General features: G+C 57.9%; 1 protein-coding gene across 1 annotated transcript in view; it reads left to right on the forward strand.

Moving 5' to 3' along the window:
• The window catches only part of LOC119109999 (calmodulin-binding transcription activator 2), a gene marked incomplete at its 5' end in the record, with an annotated part of 60,891 nt that overhangs the window by 18,022 nt on the left and 22,789 nt on the right, over positions 1 to 20,080 (forward strand). Inside the window, 3 exons of the mRNA XM_037233746.1 lie at positions 2,591 to 2,732; positions 11,150 to 11,196; positions 19,836 to 19,973. Coding sequence (XP_037089641.1) covers positions 2,591 to 2,732; positions 11,150 to 11,196; positions 19,836 to 19,973 — 327 coding nt within the window. The remainder of the gene's footprint in view (positions 1 to 2,590; positions 2,733 to 11,149; positions 11,197 to 19,835; positions 19,974 to 20,080) is intronic.

The raw sequence follows: 20,080 nt of genomic DNA on the forward strand, positions 1-20,080 counted from the left end.
AGCCCGGGACGCCACCTTGTGCGCTCAGTCCGATATCTCCAGCTGCTCATCTGAGGACGCCGCGCTGCCCAGCTCGGGACGCCACCTTGTGCGCTCAGTCCGAGATCTCCAGCTGCTCATCTGAGGACGCCGCGCTGCCCAGCCCGGGACGCCACCTTGTGCGCTCAGTCCGATATCTCCAGCTGCTCATCTGAGGACGCCGCGCTGCCCAGCTCGGGACGCCACCTCATACGCTCAGTCCGGGACTTCTGCGTCCAATCCCGGGCGTCCCGCGTCGTTGTTCCGCCCGGACGTTGCCCCGCCGCCGTCCCTCGGGTTGGGCCGCCCGCCGCCGGCGCCGCCTCCGCACTGTCGGCAGAAGCGCTCGGCGGCGGCCGGGCCGCGTTTTACGGCTCGCTGGAGCGTGGCTCTGCAGGCGGTCGTCGGTCGTGCCGCCCTGTCGTCGGCAGACCGCAGGCCGCGGCCTGCCCCAGCCGCCGGACCGTGCCAACCGCGCTCGGCGCCCTCCGGTGCACCGGCGACCGGTGGCCGCTGACGGTGGCCACTGACGGTGGTCGGTGACGGTGGTCGGTGACGGTGGTCGGTGACGGTGGTCGCTGACAGTGGCCCATGACGGTGGCCGCTGACGGTGGTCCGTGACGGTGGTCGGTGACGCCGGATCAGTCAGCGTCCGGAATTCGCGGCCTTCGGTTGCAAATGTCGCCCAAACAGGAGTGATTCCCCATTGTCAGCTCCTGAAAGGGAGCGTTCCACATTTGTACGGGGTTCGAACTGAAATAGCCATCTTGAAAACCTTCCGGTGCTGTCCACAAGTGTGCCCTTCATAAGACCCAAGTCTCTATCGTTTCTGAGCTACGCGCCCGTTAAAATGGGAAAGGTATATCGGGGAGAGTATGTCAAAGTCACCTTGGCATTCATAAGCTCATAATAACGTCATTCAAATTCTGCTATTCCATAAACCATGCGGCGATCAAGGCCAAGAAAAATATGAGTATCGAGGCGTTCATATCTGGCGTTCGTGAGCGCGATTTCCAGATATTACGGCCGTCGATTGGCTCTCAGTGTTATGCAAGATACGGTGGCGTAATCAAACCATGACGCATTAAGAAGTATATTTACTCAACAGAGAATTATGCTGCCCGGAACCACATTTTGTACTTCAAAAGTATGTCAATAGTTATAAGTGAGCTTATTTCATCATACATGGTACCTACGTCAGTATCTTCAAATGTGGAACATTCCCGTTAGGCTGTACTGTTGTTTTCTGCTACTGCGTGGTGCCTTATGTCTAATGGCATGCGCCGGATGAGGTTTGCTATTCCTGTGGTCTTCCATGGAACAGGAACTAGGAGGATGGACACAGATTTTGCATACCTACGTTTTTTAGCTTTTACTCCCCCTGCGCCCCAACTTTCAAGTGTCAAAACATGTTGGACGAGGATAATCCACTGTGACACTCTGACACCGTTTCAATTTGGGTCACTGCGGTCATGTCAAGGCGATGTTAGACACTGTCGATCTCGGTGTCGGTGATGGTTCCTGGCTGTGGGCGGGTGATGTTCCCCAGCTGTGGTGCGGGTGATGGTTCCTGGCTGTGGTGCGGGTGATGGTCCCGGCTGTGGTGTGGGTGATGGTTCCTGGCTGTGGGACGGGTGATGGTCCCCAGCTGTGGTGCGGGTGATGGTTCCTGGCTGTGGGACGGGTGATGGTCCCCAGCTGTGGTGCGGGTGATGGTCCCCGGCTGTGGTGCGGGTGATGGCTCCTGGCTGTGGCGCGGGTGATGGTCCCCAGCTGTGATGCGGGTGATGGTCCCCGGCCGTGGTGCGGTTGATGGTCTCCAGCTGTGGTGCGGGTGATGGTCCCTGGCTGTGGTGCGGGGCGGGGCTGTACCGGCGCCGGTCGGCTGGACCGAGCGGGGGCCGGCGCCGTCCGTTCGCCCCACGTCGCCAGAGTGAGCCGGCGCAGGCGGCGGCCTGGCGGCCGGACGGCCGGACGCCACTGAGCGATGGTCGGCCCACGCCAGACGCTGGCGATTGCGAACGCTCCCCTGGCCCTGTATGCCAAATGGGCTCGCGATCGCCAATCATTGGGCCGCGACGAAGGTGAAATTGTGCGCGCAGCTGGTCGGGGTCGAGGTCGGGGTTTGTTCGGGGACGACGACTGAACTGGACCACAATAAGCTGAACTAAGATGGAGCCAGGCTGCAATTGTTCCACGAGTCGCGCCTGTGACGGCCTGGGAAGTTGGGTGCGACGGCTGCCGCCGGCGGGGCGGTTTTGGATGTCAGCTGGCGGCCGATAGCAAGTTCGCCGCCTGTAGTTGTGAGGTGTGTGGGGATGACGGCCAGGCTGCTGGCTTGGCAGGGCTTGGCTTGGCTTGGCTTGGCGCGCCGGCGTGGACGAGGGAAGCGTTGTGACAATCTCTCATCTGTTGTGTGGAGACATGAGTACCGGTCAGCACGACATGCATCCATCGTCAGCCTTCAGCCGCGCAGCGTTGCCGGGGATTCATCGACGTGCCGGAGTCGCCCATCACCTCGAGGCCCGCCCCTATGCTCCGCCCCTGACGTGAGGCGTGCTCGCCGTTTCAGAACCCGGACATCGTGCTGGTGCACTACCTGAACGTGCCGTACCCGGACGACAATAAGCTGATCCTGGCGCCCAGCCTGTCGCTCTGGACGGAGCGCAAGGAGTGGACGCGCGACGAGCTGGGCTCGCAGCTGCGGCCAATGTGTGAGTGCCGGCGGCTGCGAACGCGCCTCCCCTCCTGCCCTCTCCGCCGACGAAGCAGCGCCCGTCGTCGCCGTGTGAGGCGTCTGGTTCGCTGCCCCGAGATCCCTCTTTTTGTCTATCTCGTTTCCTCGCTTCCGTGCCGGTCCGGATGTAGTTATATGGTGGCTAAGTTGTTTTGCCTATTGCCCTGTTTGCTTCTTCTCGCCTGTTTCCTTGTCTTCCCATTTGGTTTACCTCTCACACCCTTCTCTCCGTGTCAAAGCCTCTTCACACTTTCAAAGAGGGGCTTTCCGTCCTCTGCCTCCCCTCCTCTGCAGTTCGTCTCCCTCAGTTTACGTTCGCTCGCAGTCCGCCTGAAGCCTCATAATGTGGAGACGTCACCGCCCCGCTCCGACCCGGCCCAACTCGCGCGCACGAACAGACCCACCGTCCTGCATAATGCATTAACGTGACCTTCAGCGCGTGGTACCGGCCACTCGTGACCGGCAATATTGTCATCTGCTGCTCTGCCAGTCGGCCTGGCTTTGACATGTTAATTTCGGCCCGTCTGCGCATGTCGCTCATGTAGCCTCGCCAACCTCGCGAAAACGCCAACGGCCCGTCCTGTTCGGTGTGACGTCACATTTATCCCTTCGTCGCATTCGGGTCAGCGAGTAAGCGGGTGCGGGCCGGGCACACGGCGCCTGGGTCGCGCAGCTCAGCGGGCCCTCGCGATCGCTCGCGGTCGCGGCCGGCGCGCACCTGCTCGGCCGCGCCGGCACCGCTCCGCAGGCGGCAGATCACAGCTGTGCCCTTTTGCTGCCGCTAGCTGCCGGGCGGTGCGAGGGTCGCTGGCCGGGCGGTGACGCGCGATTTGTGGCTGGTGTGGCGACGGGTCGCGAGGCCGAACGTGGCGGTCCGTGAGGGGGCCGTGAGGGGTCGGTCGGGGTGCGGTCAGGGTGCGGTCAGGGGTGCGGTCAGGGACGTGTGGCGGCACGTCGCAGTCGGTCGCGGAGCGTCAAAGCCGCTTCTCTATTCAGCTCCGCTCAGTGGGCGGTTTAAAAGGCACGGCTGGCCCGAGGACAGGCTGGTGGTCCGCTTCTCTGCGGTCCGCACCGCGGTTCTGCCACTGATGATGCCGCTGTATATGAGGGCTGGCTTCGGAGCGTTCAGCAGCACGTGGTGGGAGGCAGACGGGCCTGTGTGGTACCCACCCCCCCCCCCCCCCCCCTCCCCCTCGCTCTCTCCCCCGCTGTATCGGCTTTCGGGGCGGGACGGGCGGGGCCTCCTTCCGCACGGCCGATCGGCCGGCTGGCCCTCCCCGGCTCCTCCCATGCTGACGTCCGGGTGAGTGGCTCCCCCCCCCCCCCTCCCCCCCCCCTCCGCCCCGTCCCGCTAGCGACCTGTATCCATCAATCACCGAGACCAGCAGAGGTCGTATCCGCCCCCCCCCTCATCCCCCCTCCCGCCCCATCCCCTTTGTTTCCCCGCTGGTAGCCTTCTGGTGCTGGAGATTTTCTCTCACGCCCTTTCGTCATGCCGGGATGGTCAAACCGGATCTTGACGGTAACGAAAACGACCAGTATTCTAGGGAGATTTGTGAAGAGAAGTGTCTCTAAAAGTGATTCTCGATGCCGCTGCAATCCCGTCGATTTGACTCTAGATCAATATTTCTTGTGGTGCGCTTGGTGGTTCGTAACTGGCGATGCCTGCGAGACGAAATCATGGGCGGATTCATTGGGAATGTGATAACCTGACCATGCTTCCCCAAGCGGTCAAAGTCGTGCTGACATCAGTTGATATATCTAGAGCGTAGACATCAAAGAGAGCAGAACAGCTCTTGCCAAGGGGAGTTTGTGTTGTAACACTCGTATGAATGGAAGCGAAATCCGTTGAGTTACGAAAAATCGGGAAGCCATTTGACCTGATCACATGCTGGTGTTGGCCCCCTGCGACGTACGACGGCGTTTGGCATCCACTCTCGGGTGAAATACGCCAGCCCTTACACCTACGATAATGTGGTTGCAAATACTGCGTAACCAAGGGATATAGTTTCCTATTCAATTGGAGAAAGCGTTCCAGTCCCTGACTTTGAGAAGAAAGAACAGGGTTTGCATGTATGGCCGTCCCGAGCGCACGTGCCCCTACTTACTAAATTTATGGCACGTGTTAATATGCACGAGACTAAATGTTGACAAATGACAGCTTTAAATTCCAGGGAAACACGTAAGAGCTAACCCTGAACATGTGACTCGCAATCTCTAACATCCATGTCAAACCCATTGGGCTTTGTGCAATCGCATGAACAGTGCAATTCGCTCACTTAGGGCCCTCCATCAGTCGCCATGAGAGCAATTCAACCTCTCCTCCAGCTGGCTGGGCAATGCCATAAACACTGCAATGACAGTGATTTATGCCTATATTGCCTGTAGTCCGTTGCAATCCAGGTGTCGCTGAGAAGGGTGCAGGTACCGAGGACACGAAGCACATGTGTGTAAAGGCCATGGTATGATATCTTTAGCAGTTGTCCTGACGGCTAAAGCGAGGTTCGTTTGTGTTTTCCGAGATCCGAGACTTATAGTTGGCAAGGATTCACCAGCAATGTTGCTAAAATGCTCTCAATTTTGGGTGCGTGATGCCACTAAATGCGAGAGTATGTGTGCACGAATCGTGCATTACATGTTATCGTTGTTCAACCCCTGAGAAAGCAAAAGTGCCACCCGGGGCTCAGTTTCGTAAATTAAAGCAATGATGCAACGGAGTTTTTTAAACTAAAGCAATGCTAGAGACGGCCCAATGTGTGGTCCAGAAGGACCCCAAAGACCGGCCAGATGCCTTGGGGAAAGGGGGGGGGGGCACGGCTCGTAGGGCCGCGCACTCGAATGTCAGCCAGAGGGCCCTGTGCGCTGATCAGGCGCCCGCTGAGTAGATAACGGCCTACATGTCGGTGTAGTACCACCAATAACGCACAGCCGGCTCCGTGTCGGCATGGGCCTGAGCGTCTATTCCAGTAGGTCCAAGCAGGTACAAGGCAGGAGCTAGCGAGTTACATTAGTCGGGGCCCCAGTGTTTGTCAGGGACCCACGGCGCCTAAAAAGGGGGCCCTGTATTGGCAATGGGCCCCGAGTCGGTCAGAGGCAGGGGACAAACGGGACCGACGATCAAGGGCCCGAGTGGAGGGCTTAAAGGTACCCGGCCGGCGGAGATGGGCCCTCAAATGAATCAGAGCGCTTTTTGCGCCGATCGGGGACCACTTGAGTCGATATAAGCCTGTACTTCGGTCGGGCACCACCAGTACCGCACAGTCGGCTCCGTATCGGCATGGGCCTGAGGGCCCACTTCCCAATCAGCTACAAAGCCAGGACCGACGATTTACATTGGTCGGGTTCCCATATCTGTTAGGGGTCCACAGTGCCTAACAGAGGGCCCTGTGTTCGCAAGGGGCCCCGAGCTACCAAGGGCAGTGTTTCATGAGGCTGGAAGAGGGGTCCGGGCGGCCTACCGGAACAGATGATTAGGGGCTCGGTGGGAGGGCATAAGAGCCCATAAGACTGGCTGTAGATTACATAAATAATTGCAGCACGTAGGGTCGTGGCCTGAAATATCATCCAGGGTTCCATTGTGCCGTTTGAGGACCCCCTGAAGCAATGCGGGTGTCTCAGTCGGCAGACGACCACGAACACCGAACATCTAGCTCCCTGTCGGTCTGAATCCGAGGGGGCCATTGCCAAAGCAGAACCAAGGCACCGGGGCCACGACATGAAAGAATGGCTGGGGCCCCTGCGAATGTCAGGGGTGCACGGGGCCTAGCAGGGGGTCATGTGTCGGCCAGTGGCCCCGAGTCTGTCACGGGCCTTGTTTTAGGACGTCCAGAGAGGAGCCTAAGGGCCCTTCGGGACCAAAGATCAGGAGCTCGACTGAAAGGCCCATTGTCATCTTGATTGGAGGTCATGTATCCGAAGGTCCATCGAGGATGCGCTTCCACCCGTGAGGCCGTGACCTCAAATGGCGGCTTCCTGAGAGCTTCTTGAGCTTAAGAGCTTCTTGCATCGATTGGAAACCCCTGAGACAGTGCGGGCCTCTATTTCGGTCGGAGACCACCAACACCGTACACGTGTTGGTGGCCCATTTCCATCTTGGGGCCCATTTCCCAAGCACGAGCAAAATCGAGCCCGCGGCTGGTATTACTCGGGGCCACTGAAACCATGAGGGTGTCGGTCAGGGGCCTACAGTACCTAACAGGGGGTCCTGTGTCGGTGAGTGACCCGAGTCACCGCGAGCCGTGTCTGCGGGGTTCGAAGAGGGGCCCTAAGGTTCTCTCGGGACCCAAGATCAAGGCCCGATTGGAATTGGACCACCCCCCCCCCCCCCCACCCACCCTACCCGTAGTGTTGTGACCCGAAATATCAGTCCGAGGGTTCTACTAGGGCCCTCTTATTATGGCTCTCTTTCCTTATTACGTGAGGTCCCAACACGGAGCCAAACAGCCTGCTCCATGTCAGTCTGGGCCCTTGTGGCCCAATGCCTAAGTGGGAACGAGGCCGGGGCCGGTGATTCGCAATTTTCGGGGTCCCCGACACAATAAGGGACTCCTGTGTCAGTCAGGGGCCACAGTGCCTAACAGAGGTTCCGTGGCGGCAAACGATCCTGAGTCGGCCAGGAACGGTGCTTAAGAGGGCCTGAAGAGGGCCCAAAGGGTCTTTCGAGACCAGACATTAACGACCTGATTGTAAGGACGAATAACCGGAAGGACAGGCTGTAGGTCACATTAAGGACATTCGCCCATAGGGCTGTGATCTCAAATGTCAGTCATAAGGTCTCTTGTACTCAATGGGGGGCCCTGAGACGTAGTGCTCCTCTATCTCGGCCAGAGGGCACCAACACCGAATGGTCGTTTCCGTGTCGGTCTGAACTCTTGGGTCATATTTCCCAATCAGGGATAAGGCCGGGCTCGTGATTTGCGTTGTACCGGGCCCCTGCAACAGTGCGGGGCTCATGTACCGGTCAGGGGGCCCAGTGCCTAACAGGGTACAGGTACCAAGGCCCCTGTGCTGGCAAGGAACCTGGAGTCGGTCAGGGAAACATTTGCTCAACAGGGACGGGGACGGAATCCCAAATGAGAGACGACCTCTTGCGTTGGTCGGGGCCCTCTGGCAATGAAAGAAAACATGCCAACTGATGACGAGTGTTCGCATGGAGACAGTGGAAGGGTCCTGTGCCAGTCGGGACCCCCAGTACCGGACGGTGGGCCCCCCAACACAATTTCAGTATTGGCCCGATAAGCTCAGTTGAAGTCTGGTCCGCTTATTGGGCCACCGGCGGCGATCAGGAATGTTATTGCGTCAATGAGGGCCTCTGCGTCGATCCGGGTCCAACTGCGCGCGTCAGAAGGCCTCCTGCGTCAGGGCGGAGGCCAATGTGATGCGATGTATCCCTCTGAGGTTCTCTGAATCGACCAGGTGTCGCCAGAATGGGATTCGGAAGGCACTCCGCCGCGGTGGAGCGGAACGGCCCTTTAACTCCAGACCGGAGACAGAAGTGTGCCATCTAGTGTTCTACTTAAAGGAATCCTTGCCCGGAGAGAAAAGGGGACTCATAAGCGCTGAATGGAGTGGATCGAAATGAGTTCGAAAACGTATGAGGCCATCCCATGTTTGCCTGAAAACGTTCATTCTTTGACGGAATCGATGAGTGAAACAAATTACACTAAAATGTTTGAGCCTGCACGCCCAAGATGATGTCTGAAATCTTCCAACTTGATTCGCACCGTTCAAAGATGAGACTGGGCGTATTTTTTCAACTTTGTGGTTGACCTGTGGGCAAATTAAAAGTTACCACATCATGAAAAATAGAGATTCTAACTTTACTTCTCCAGTTCCGCCACCAGATTTCAGCACCGCTTCACGGTGCTGTAAAGACCAATCGGTTCTTATCATCAATCTAAAAATCGTGCCAGCGAAATTTGCACCCGAAGTACGCGTTAAGAGTACGATTTGATGTCCCAAAGTGTTCAATGGTACTCTTTTCAGATCCGTCATCAGTTTTGTCCGCCCGTTGGCCACGGCTTAGTGTTAGAGCCCCTGGTCCGACGCTGCGCGGCTTACGGAAACTGCAATACCTGGCTTCGATCTTTTTGTTTCTGAAAATTTGAGAGCGCGCGTGTGCAAAGCTTCGTTGCATAATTTGTATCACTACTCGATTCTGACTGAATGTTGAACATTTGCAGACAAACATGGCCTGGCCAGGTTAACACAAGTTGTTGACCCATTTCGATCTAGAATGTGCATCCGAGGGTCCGTAATATCTCTGTAGAGCCCAAGTAACAATTCTGACTAAGGTTCTTAGCTCTATCGGCTTAGAAAGAGTCCGCTGAGCCATTGTAAAATGGAAAGCGCCGGCGATTTATTTCATGGAATGGCTTGACGCATTATTTCTTCACTTTATTGATAATAAGATTTAGGCGGAATTTGTCTGGCAGCAGCTTCTATTCCAGTTATGGAAGAAAAGGAGAAGAACAAAAAACTTCGAGGAAAAACATGCCGTCATCGACAAATGGGACATATCCGGCGATGTCGTTTTGGAGGGTAGACTTTTCTCTGTCAGGGGAGCCTTTCTCAACTCTGTGCCCGCCCCCTCTGGCTGAGACCCTGACTGACTGCTCGCTAGGCAGGCACCTTACCACCTGTTCAGGGGCTCCGCAATCCGCAGCCACTTCTCCATTGGCTGCAAGGCGGCACAGGGTAGTCGCCTAGTTCGTGGCACATTAATGTGGTATTCCACGTGGTGGATAGGTATCGGCATCTGGTGCTGGGACAAGGTGGAATAAGCGGAATGCGTGGACAACCGACAACCGTTACACCCAACACCACATCGAATTTGCCACCAAAACCGAGCTCCCAGCGCCACAGCTCGTCCTGTTCGCCGGGGCCTCAGCAAATTAGAGAAATTTTTGGGACCGCAAGATGCCACCAAATACCCGTAGAATTCTCGAGATAAAAAGTCTCCAGCGACTTGGAAACAAACACGCGCCGGCCGGCGCGCCGTGTTTGTGCGCCGGGCGCGGCTGTTTGCCCTGCTGATGCCCGCCCCGCCCGGCTGCCCCCTCTCGCGGGAGCCGGCGAGGTGCGGTGCGTGACGTCACAGGCGTGCACGGCCGCCTGTTATTGGCGCGCCCGCCGGTCCGGTCGATGGATGGAGGTGGCGAGGTGTGGACCGCCGCGGAGACGCCGCAGCCGCCGCGCGCCCGGCCGGCCGAGCGGGCCCGTTATGGGCCGCGGCGGCCGCCTCGCGAGGCGGGGTCGGGCGGTGTTGACGCTGACGCTGACCGGTGCGGCTTACGAGGCTGAAGCCACGTCCGGAAAGGTGTTTTGGCGCGCTAGAATAAGCGCGACTAAGGCCCTGCTGTCGCTTTATGCGCTATAATTGTCTGATGTAAAAGCGAGCATGCCTAAGGCTCTGCTTTCGTTTCACGCGTTAGAAATGTTCAGGGAAAAAGCGTATGCATACAGGTCTATTTCCGGTGTAATGGAAAGTCTGCTGTGTTCAGCAGTCTAATGAGCGGCATAGTTTACCAAAGGCATTATTACCTTAATTTGTCACGTCATTAGTCGTTAGCTTAGGATATTATATAGACTACAGCTCGGCCGCGCCTGCGCGGCTTTTGTCTACTGTCTACTGTCTGATGTATGTGAGATGTTAGATTAATAAGCTAGCAGCATTTTTTGGATGTGACGATAGAAACGCTATCAGAGAGACCAAACATTTCGTCTTTGTTCCGCAGTGTGAACAGGCGCGAACATCGGAGATACTGAAAAAGCATCGTCAAATGTGTGTTTTTACCGCGTGATATTCAGATAAGACAGTAGTATAAGCCTTATTCTTCGAAAGAAACAAAAATGGGGATAGAGTTAGGTTATTATTTCGGCAACACGTCTTTCTCGAAGCAAGAGCAGAATTCCGTTGTTTATACTTCTGTACACTTCCGCTATTGTGTTGAGGAACACATGTTGCCGAAATATCAACCTAACTATGTCTTTATTCTCCTGGTTTTATCCGAGGAATAAGGCCAATACTACTGTCTTATCCGTGTGACCAATGTTCCTCGCTAGCGCACCGAACAACTTCCGCCTGATATTCCATTGAAGTCCTTTTCAATGAATGAGTATTGGGCCTTTTGATGTTTTCCAACACTCATCCGAAGAACGCTGCTAACCAGGCGTCCAGATTGACCAGGATGGGCCATTCAAATATCCCACTTTGCTCAGACACGGGCGGCGAAGGTGCAGGTACCACTTAAGACTTCTTATGTTCGGGTTTTTGCTTGGCGTTGCCAGCATGGTCGCGTGCCATCTATTGTGTAGATTTCGTCGCAACGTTGAGCCGTTATTTCTTGCACGCTTTTTGGAGCGTGTTGTTGACAACGTCGTTTCTGTTGACAGTCTCGAGTCTGCAGGATGAAAACTTGAAGAGCGACTTGAACAGCTCGGTGAGTGTTGATTTGTGCTTTAGGAGAAGAATCCCGCCGCAGATGCATGTTGTTCTGCGTATATGTGATTTCGGACCAACTTTTTCTAAGTTCTGTTCTGCATATCGATTTTTTCAACTGTCTGGGTGCATTGGTAACTACGTAAGTAGACCTCACCGGTGTTGACCATTAATAACAAACGCGCCCTTTTCACCCCTGTCTTGGTTCGAGGGGGAGTGAGTGCGCTCTATTGTGGAGTGAGTGCACCCTATTGTGGAGTGAGTGTGCCCTATTGTGGAGTGAGTGCGCCCTACTGTGGAGTGAGTGCGCCCTATTTGGATTGAGTGCGCCCGATGTTGGAGTGAGCACGCCCTATTGTGGAGTGACTGCGCCCTATTTTGTCCCTGTCTGCCCATCCACACCCTGTGTATGCGTCTCTACACCCTCTCTGTGCCTCCACAACCTGTGTGTGTCTCCTCGCCCCGTCTCCGCGTCTCCACACCCTGTTTCTGCGTCTCTACATCCGTCTCTGAGTTTCCGCACCCTGTCTCTATGTCTCCACACCCTGTTTCTGCGTCTCCTCACCCCGTCTCTGCGTCTCCACATCCTGTTTCTGCGTCTCTACACCCGTCTCTGCGTTTCCGCACCCCGTCTTTGCGTCTCCGCGTTTCCGCACCCTGTCTCTACGTCTCCACACCCTGTATCAGCGTCTCCACACCCTGTTTCTGCGTTTCTACATCTGCACACCTTCCACATATATGCGCTACCGTGAGCCCACGGCGTGCCGTGGCCGTCGTCGGTGCTGTGCGGCTGCCTCCCCGGAGTGTAGCACGGCCGCAGCGGACTCCCCGTGGGCTCGCTGTCGCCTCGCGGGCGCGGTCGGCCCTCGCTGCTGTGTCCGTCGCCCGCCGCTGCCGCCGGGCCGTCTCGGCCAGGAGCGGACACTGCTGCGGCCGGCCGCAGCCGCCGTCCGGCGCGGTCGGCCCTCTGTCCTCGCTCAAACCGACAGCTGGAGGCGGGTTATGGTAGTGCTGGTCTCGGTGTATGCGCTGTGCTGCGCTAGGCTGTGACTGTGACGTGTTTTCCATCTACCGGATGTGCGCACGAAATGCGGGCTGATGTCTTTTGAGAGGCGACCGAATCCGTACGACCGTGAGAAAGTACTGCGAACGGAATTCCGTCGCACGTGGCTCGGTGGTTATGGTATTTTCTCCTCGTGTGTGCGATCAGTCATTCGTTGCAATTTGCGCCTGCACCGTGCCGACAGCCCGATAAATCCACCGTTGCAATTCCGTACGCGCCATCCGGGCGATGCGACGTCTTGTGGGGTCGACGCGTGCGAGTCAGAGGGTCGGGCGCATCGCGTGGAGAGGAGGGCAGGGGGTCGTAAGCGCGGAGCCGTCAGCAGCCAATGCGTAGCGGACGAAGCGGTCTGTACTGTCCTGACGCCGGCCGCTGGCGCCGCACACACCGGCCGCGGCGGCAGCGGTGGCCCGCGTCACTGGACCAAGAAACTGAACAGTCTCGGCGCCCTGGAGCGCAGCGGAGGGTCGCGGCGGGCTGACCCGGCCCGGCGCGTGGTGACGGCGCGGGGCGCTACAGGCGGCGGTGGCCCGTGGTGGGACACCGGACAGCGGCAGTGGGTCTGATCCGGCCCGGGCGGGACGCGGCGGGCGGTGGTGGCAGGTGGTGGGACGCGGGACGGTGGTCCGGGCGCTGACCCGGCCTGGCGCGGGACGCGACAGGCGGCGGTGGCCCGTGGTGGGACACCGGACGGTAGCAGGGGTCTGATCCGGCCCGGGCGGGACGCGACAGGCGGCGGCGGCCCGCGGTGGGACACCAGACGGTGGCAGTGGGTCTGACCCGGCCCGGGCGGGACGCGACAGGCGGCGGCGGCCCGTGGTGGGACGCCGGACGGTGGCAGGGGGTCTGACCCGGCCCGGGCGGGACGCGACAGGCGGCGGCGGCCCGTGGTGGGACGCCGGACGGTGGCAGGGGGTCTGACCCGGCCCGGGCGGGACGCGACACTGGGACGGCATGTGGGGGTACGCGGGACGACCATCATCGTTCGGTGTCGCCGTCGGTAGCGGGAGTGGCTGAGAGACGCGCTGCGTCCTGCGGTGGCCGCCGGCCCGACGGGACAGGCGTGCAGGGGGGTGACCGCCGGCGGCGGGGGGATGACCGCATCTGACCGACGTAGGCTGGGTCGCCGAGTCCCATCTTCCGTCAGCTCACGGCAGGCTGGCCGGCCGCTCTGACGACCGGGACGGGCCCAACGCTCCAGAGAAGTTAGGCCAACATTTCTAGCCAGACGTTCATAGATTGATGAAAAGCAACACGTACATAGCGATTTTTTGGGAACTGATAAAACCTACTTAAATAATACAATATGTGTTCGTAGTAAAGCGTGCATAAACAATAAAATGTGTATGTGTGATAAAGCGTAAATAAACAAGCAAGGACATCAAAGAAAGCCATGTGATGAAGCGTTTGCTGGCAGGTTCAAGATAATGCTTTGTCGTTTTGTCCGCCGCGTGTGTGGCAGGAAATGGCATCGTTTGCAGATATCTTCACCTCACTATATTTCCTCACATTGTCAGCCGACGAGAGCCGGCCCCAGTGAGCTGGCGCTAGTTGGAAAAATTTTGTTGAAATAGCTTGTGACGCTGATGCAAGATAGGCTTTTCACGCTCACTTTGAAATTCTGGAGGCGTTTCAGCTCGCTCTTGTGACGCCTGTTGTATCTTATATTATTCTGGTGAAGTTCCTGCGTAGCCAAACAGGCTCTGTTTACGCCGCAGCAAGCAAAACCCTGGAGGTGGAACTCCTGTCTACTGTACGAAGTCTGCCTAATCGATTCCTGTTCGCTTTGCATGCGGCACTCGTGCGCGGCTTCGCCGTGTCATATTGCGAATTCGTAACTTTGCCGGCATGTGGCCAGAAATGACGCCCATATGCCGTATTTAATAACAAACTTGAAGTGATTAGGCCCCGAGGGACTCACTAACGCGCCGCGGAAGGCACGCTCGAGCCGTAGAGTGAAAGCAGAACGGCGTGCCGTGGTTGAAACGCCAGCTGAGGAAAGGCTGGCTTTGGCCCGAGGTCGTTGTACCCGCTTGCGCCCATGAGCCGCGTTTTGAGGAAGCCGTTAAGGACGCCGGCTGTCTTAGAGAATGTCTGGAAGACGACGAGGAAAGAGGAATATGTCTGCCCCTGACGAGGTGTTCCGCGTTGTCATCCTGCAGCGCACGGACTGTGTTTAGGAGTGCCCGTAGGACTATGCCGCAAGCTTGGATGGCTCTGGAAGAGGCCGATCTGATATCAAATCATATACGATCTTGGCGAACTACCTTATCCTGCCCGGGTCACATACACTACTTCGGGGCTCTGAGGCGTTGAACGCGCTGTCAGGGCCTGGACTCGAGTGCGTTATGGAACACGTCCATAAATATGTTAGTTCTGCGTCTCTCTGGTCATGCATGTCCAGTCGCGTGATTGCGCCCATTTATGATAGGTAAATGTTCAATTCATAATTTATTTGTTGGGTTTGCAGTTGGTGGCATGCTAACGGACAATTTCGGAATTGGCGTGTTCAATTTAAAAATGCCGCCATTCGTCTGTGAGGGTGAATGCATCTCAGTTAGCTTGAATGCACTACGGTCGAATTGAAACCTGTTCATGTGGGGTTGCATGCGCCACGGTACCGGCGTCCCGCGCCACGCGCGTAGCGTTGCACCGGCTACCGAGTCCAGATGGGACTCGTTCGATTGACGAACACATCCTACCCTCCGATCTGAGATGACGCAGCTCCGAGGAAAGCCGGTCGGATGATGTGAGATGCTGCTCCGTTCCCGGGCAGCGAAAACTTTGTGCTGCGTTTGCATAAAGCGCCAACTGCGTTTGCCGACGGTGTCGTGATGCGCGCTCCTTGCTGCGTCAATGGGGGCAGCACTGGCAAGACTGGCCACCGTTTCAGAAATGCAGTTCACTGTCGTGATTGCAGCTCATTGCCAGGACACGGGTGCGGTGACACCGCGCGCGGGAGAGACCGTGGCGCGGCGGGAGGCCTGACGGGCGCTTGTGGCCCGTCAGCCGCAACTCCGCACGATAGGCCCGTGTTGATGGTCCGTTAACGATTCGCCGTGCGCTCCGCCGCAAACAGCTCCTTTGAATCGATCGGCCTGGACGGAAAGGCCGGTCCGCCGGCGCCGAGCGTGGCGTGCCGGTCGCGGCGGAGGCGGCGCGGCTCGTCGCCGACAGGCCACTCCGCGCCGCCACCACTCCGCGCCGCCACCACTCCGCGCCGCCAGGCCACTCCGCGCCGCACGGCCGCGGCGACGGCCCGCCGCCACCGTCTCGCCGCCACCGGCGACGACGGGGCGTGTTCCGTGGTCAGTGGGAGGCGGTCGCTCTGTGGTAGGAGCGAAGGCCAGGCCTTTGCCGTCTGCTGACGGTGTCAGATTATGCCTCTCAATTTCGGCGTCGGAGGCCGTTTTACCATCGCACGACGTGGCCACAGTTATCAGCGGTCAGCAGATTGGTAGATTCAGCTAAATTCAACAAAATGCTGGGCGTCCACGTGAACATTTCGCGCAAGGTCGTTCCTGAGGTGTGCAGAACTAAAAGCGGGACATTAGAGCGAAACTTTGTTGGAGGCCGTGGAGTTTGGTTGGATAGCAGACCGTGTTGCGAGTGAACGTGCCTTGCGAGTCAACAACAGTTGCGGGTCACCACGTAGCCGGAAGGCGTCGGGGGCGATGGGCGTAATGGTTAGGTCTATTCAGGTCGGCGTTGTCACGGGCTCTGTGGAACCGATCCTGACAGCAAGAGCACCGCGTGTCCTGTCAAGAGCACTGCACGGTCCAAAATATCGAACACTGTCTGGGGAAAAGCACGTTCGCTCCTCCAAAGACCTCCCCCTGTGAAGACCCACCATCTGACTGAGTGCTGTCATCGCCGCTGCCCCACCCACCCCGCCACTCGGCTCGGCGCGCGCCACGCCCGACGCCGGACGCAAATGTCGCGACGGACGCGAGCGGCAGTAGCCGCCGGAAGCCCAGCGCCGGGCCCAACGAGCCGTGTGCCGTAACGGGCGCCAATTTCATCTGGCCATGGCGGCCGTCAGCCGTCGGGCCGACGTCGGACATCCCGGGCGGCGTTACGAGAGGTGCTTGGGCCGCTCGAGCTGAGTAGCACCCCCCGCTCCTCGGCGGTCGAAGCTCGCTGCGACGCGGCCATTGGACCGGCCGACTCATGCGGACTCCGTGAGCACTTCGGCGTCGGCACTTCGTCGCGTAATTATCCACTTATTTTTCGTCGCGCTCGCCGTCACCCCCCACTGGTTCACTGCTGGCGTCGTCGGCGAGCTGCGCATAAATGGGTCGGCTTTGTCTCATTCGTATTATTTTTGTGCCTGAAAGGACGCGTAGCTCCGTGCGATGATACTGGATTCGTAGCGGGTTGGCAATGGGTTCGATTCTCGGGGCAGTGATCTATTTTCGTGACTGCCCCATCAGGTACTAATTAGTCTGACTGATCTGCGACGTTCATAGAAGCTCATGGACATTGATGTATTGTCACTGGACTGGGTATCATTAAGCCTCATAACCTCGACGCACAAGCTGGCTAGGCATTTGCCGCCGTTCAGAAACGCGTAAACGATGGCCAAGGCTTTTGATGACTGGTGTTGAAATAAGCGTTCTATGGCCATGCCATAAGTGATGCGTTCTGTAAACGTACTTTGTACCTAATGGACTCGTGGCCTATAGCCAATTGCCATGAAATGGCGATTCCATCGCGCCTGAACTGCCCAGCTCCGTATCCACAAACAGGTGAACACACACGAAACGAGCCGTGTCTGATCAGTCATCTTTTCATCTGGTTCGGGGACTGCTATTTGTGGTGTTTATCTCCAGGCATTGCCGTTCCTTTATTCATCTTTCAAGTTGTTGAGCATGATGCATAGTGGCTGACGTAATTTGAAATGCACTTCCTTATGCCCCGCTCCCGAGTCGATGGGAATATATACCAGCAATATTCAGTGCGTAAACAACAGCACAGGTCAATGTCTGGTTAAGCAAATAGACTACTGGACGATTCAGTAAAGGGTACCTACAAATATGCCATATCTGGATAGGCGAAGCCGAAGGCCGTTGATTTTGGGCCGAAATATGTTTATAATATTTCAGGGGTCACTCGAATTCGATTCCCGGCCTGAGCTGGTGTGCTCCGGTATAGAAACTGAAATAAAGGTCCTTGATTCTGCCGACGTTCTGATGATGTCTCGTGGTGATTCTACCGACGTACGGATGACGTCCCGCCGTGATTCTGCCGACGTTTTGATGACGTCCCGCCGTCAGGTCGTGATTCCGCCGCCGTTCTGATGACGTCCCGCCATGATTCGGCCGACGTTCTGATGACGTCCCGCCGTGATTCCGCCGCCGTTGTGATGACGTTCCGCCGTGATTCCATTGCTCTTCTGACGATGTCCCATCGTGTTTCCACCGCTGTTCTGATGACGTTTCGTCGTGATTCCACCGCCGTTCTGATGACGTCCCGTCGTGATTCCGTCCACGTTCTGATGACATCCCGTCATGATTCCACCGCCGTTCTGATGACGTCCCATCGTGATTCCACCGCTGTTCTGATGACGTTTCGTCGTGATTCCACCGCCGTTCTGATGACGTCCCATCGTGATTCCACCGCCGTTCTGATGACGTCCCATCGTGATTCCACCGCTGTTCGGATGACGTTTCGTCGTGATTCCACCGCCGCTCTGATGACGTCCCATCGTGATTCCACCGCTGTTCTGATGACGTTCCGTCGTGATTCCACGGCCGTTCTGATGACGTCCCGTCGTGATTCCGTCGACGTTCTGATGACGTCCCGTCGTGACGGCTGATTTTCAGCGCTTCGCAGCTCAGCATTCTTGTTGAGAGGACCAGGGTCTGCGAAACACAGGACCACACCTACATATTTCCCACGTGCACTACGCGCCCCTGTGACATTGATCGGAGCAGCGGCCAGGAAGCGGCGACGCAAGAGCAGATCAGTGTGGGCAACTCAGCGTGGTTGGGAGACCCCACGCCCACCGCTACCTAACTTCTGCACAGCTGTTGCCGAGGTCTGGCTGCTGCGTGTGGTCGGTGTTCCGCTGAGGCCGCGCCGCCCCACCTGGAGCCTGGCAGGCCGCGCGGCTCGTGGCGAGGTTACCCGCCTCCCAGCTCGGCCTCCGCTCCCCGTCGCGTGCCGGCCGTGGTGAATCGATGTCTCGTGCGACCCGCGTGCCCGGTAAGCCGGTCGGCTCCGCACCTCAGTCCGCCGACACAAATGAACCGTCGCGGGAATTCGGCCCGGCGGCGGCGCTCGCCTCCTCCCGTCGCCGCCGCCGCCGCCGCCGCCGCCGCCGCCGGCACCGCTGCCACCCCAAAGTCAGTAGCCAGTTCCGCAATGGAAATTGAAGCCGTAAAATGTATCGTTTGAGAAAATGGGCCGGAAAGAGTTCAAGGTCGATGAGGGTTTGATTTTAAAGCCGTCGAATAGGGTGATTCGATGAAACTAAGGAGCATGCCGCCCATTTGTCCACACGATGCAATTTACAGGGGGTGTAAATTTTAGCTCTCGTTATGAGACGGGCCGCAGCTGTGCTGGCGGCCACACGTGCTCCGCCGCTTCAAACGGTCCAGGCCTCGGCGTCCACCGTTTCGTGCGGCTGCTGGCGCGCCCGCTCTGGCCTGCACCAATCGCGTCGCGGCTTCCTGGCGCTCTGATGGACGCCAGTTACGCGCTCAGAGCATGTGCGAAAGGTGCTCTTCTGGTCACGTTTAGGGCAGGTGCCGCGTTGTACTTTTTACCTCATCCACGAACACTTGGTCATTCGTGCACTTATCGCGGTGAAACCGTGAGCGTAGCTTCTTGGAACAGAGATGGGACAATGATGTGGGGAGGATGTGAGGTACAAGGTAAGGAAGAGGGCTAAAAAGAGTTTAGCGAGCAGCGATTTGAAGCGCGCTGGTCATTGGGCACCTCGCTCGAGAAATTGCGCGGAGGATGACGAAAAGGGCGAGGTGCGGAGAAACCAACAAAATGCCATCTTTGAAGGACAGTGCATGGCGAGAAGCGGCCCGTTGCGCACGATTCCCTTTGGCCAGACTCGTGCTCCTGTGCTTCCGCCAAGGATGTTGGGTGCAGCCTTTCTCAACTTGAGTGGTGTGCCCGGGAGCCATGAAGATGGGACTCGTCGCGTTCTGGTGTGACTTGAATGGCACGGGCTGCGGGAATCCGGAGAAGCGCTGTGAAGGGCGACTGTGTGCCAGTGCCGTCAGCTTGACTCTGTTTTTTCGACAGGACGTCTCGAATGAGAACCTGCCGACCCCACTGGCTGCTGGAAGAGTCGCCACTAATATCAGCTGTACGAGAACATGTGACCGCTATTTTTACCTCCCCTATCTCATAACGCCCTCAGCTCGACGGCGTCGGCCGACGTGTCTGTCTGTGGCGGCGCCCTCCAAATAGTCCCGATCGTTTGGTTGCCGTGGCGGCCAAGCGCCGGGCCACGGGTCATTTGTCAGCATGTTTACGGTGCCATCTGAGTGTGTTGTTTGCCTGGAGCGGGCGGGCTCGGAGCCGCCCGGCGCTGACCCCGTCTCGCTTCCGCCCAGGTGTCCAGCACGGTGGATCTGATCGTGGACCAGCTGATGGAGCGGCAGCGGCAGGTGCGCTCCTCGCAGGCGGTGGCGCAGCTGCAGTGCGGCTGTGCGGAGGGCGCCTGCGCCGGCGGCGCGCACTGCTCCAACCCGGTAACGGTCCTACGTCTGTACCCCGCTCCAACTCGGTGACGGTCCGACGTCTGAATCCCGCTCCAACCCGGTAACGGTCCGACGTCTGAACCCCGTTCCCACCCGGT

This window comes from Pollicipes pollicipes, unplaced genomic scaffold, assembly GCF_011947565.3.
Source record: "Pollicipes pollicipes isolate AB1234 unplaced genomic scaffold, Ppol_2.1 Scaffold_7231;HRSCAF=8579_pilon_pilon_pilon, whole genome shotgun sequence".
In the NCBI taxonomy this organism is placed as follows: domain Eukaryota; kingdom Metazoa; phylum Arthropoda; class Thecostraca; order Pollicipedomorpha; family Pollicipedidae; genus Pollicipes; species Pollicipes pollicipes.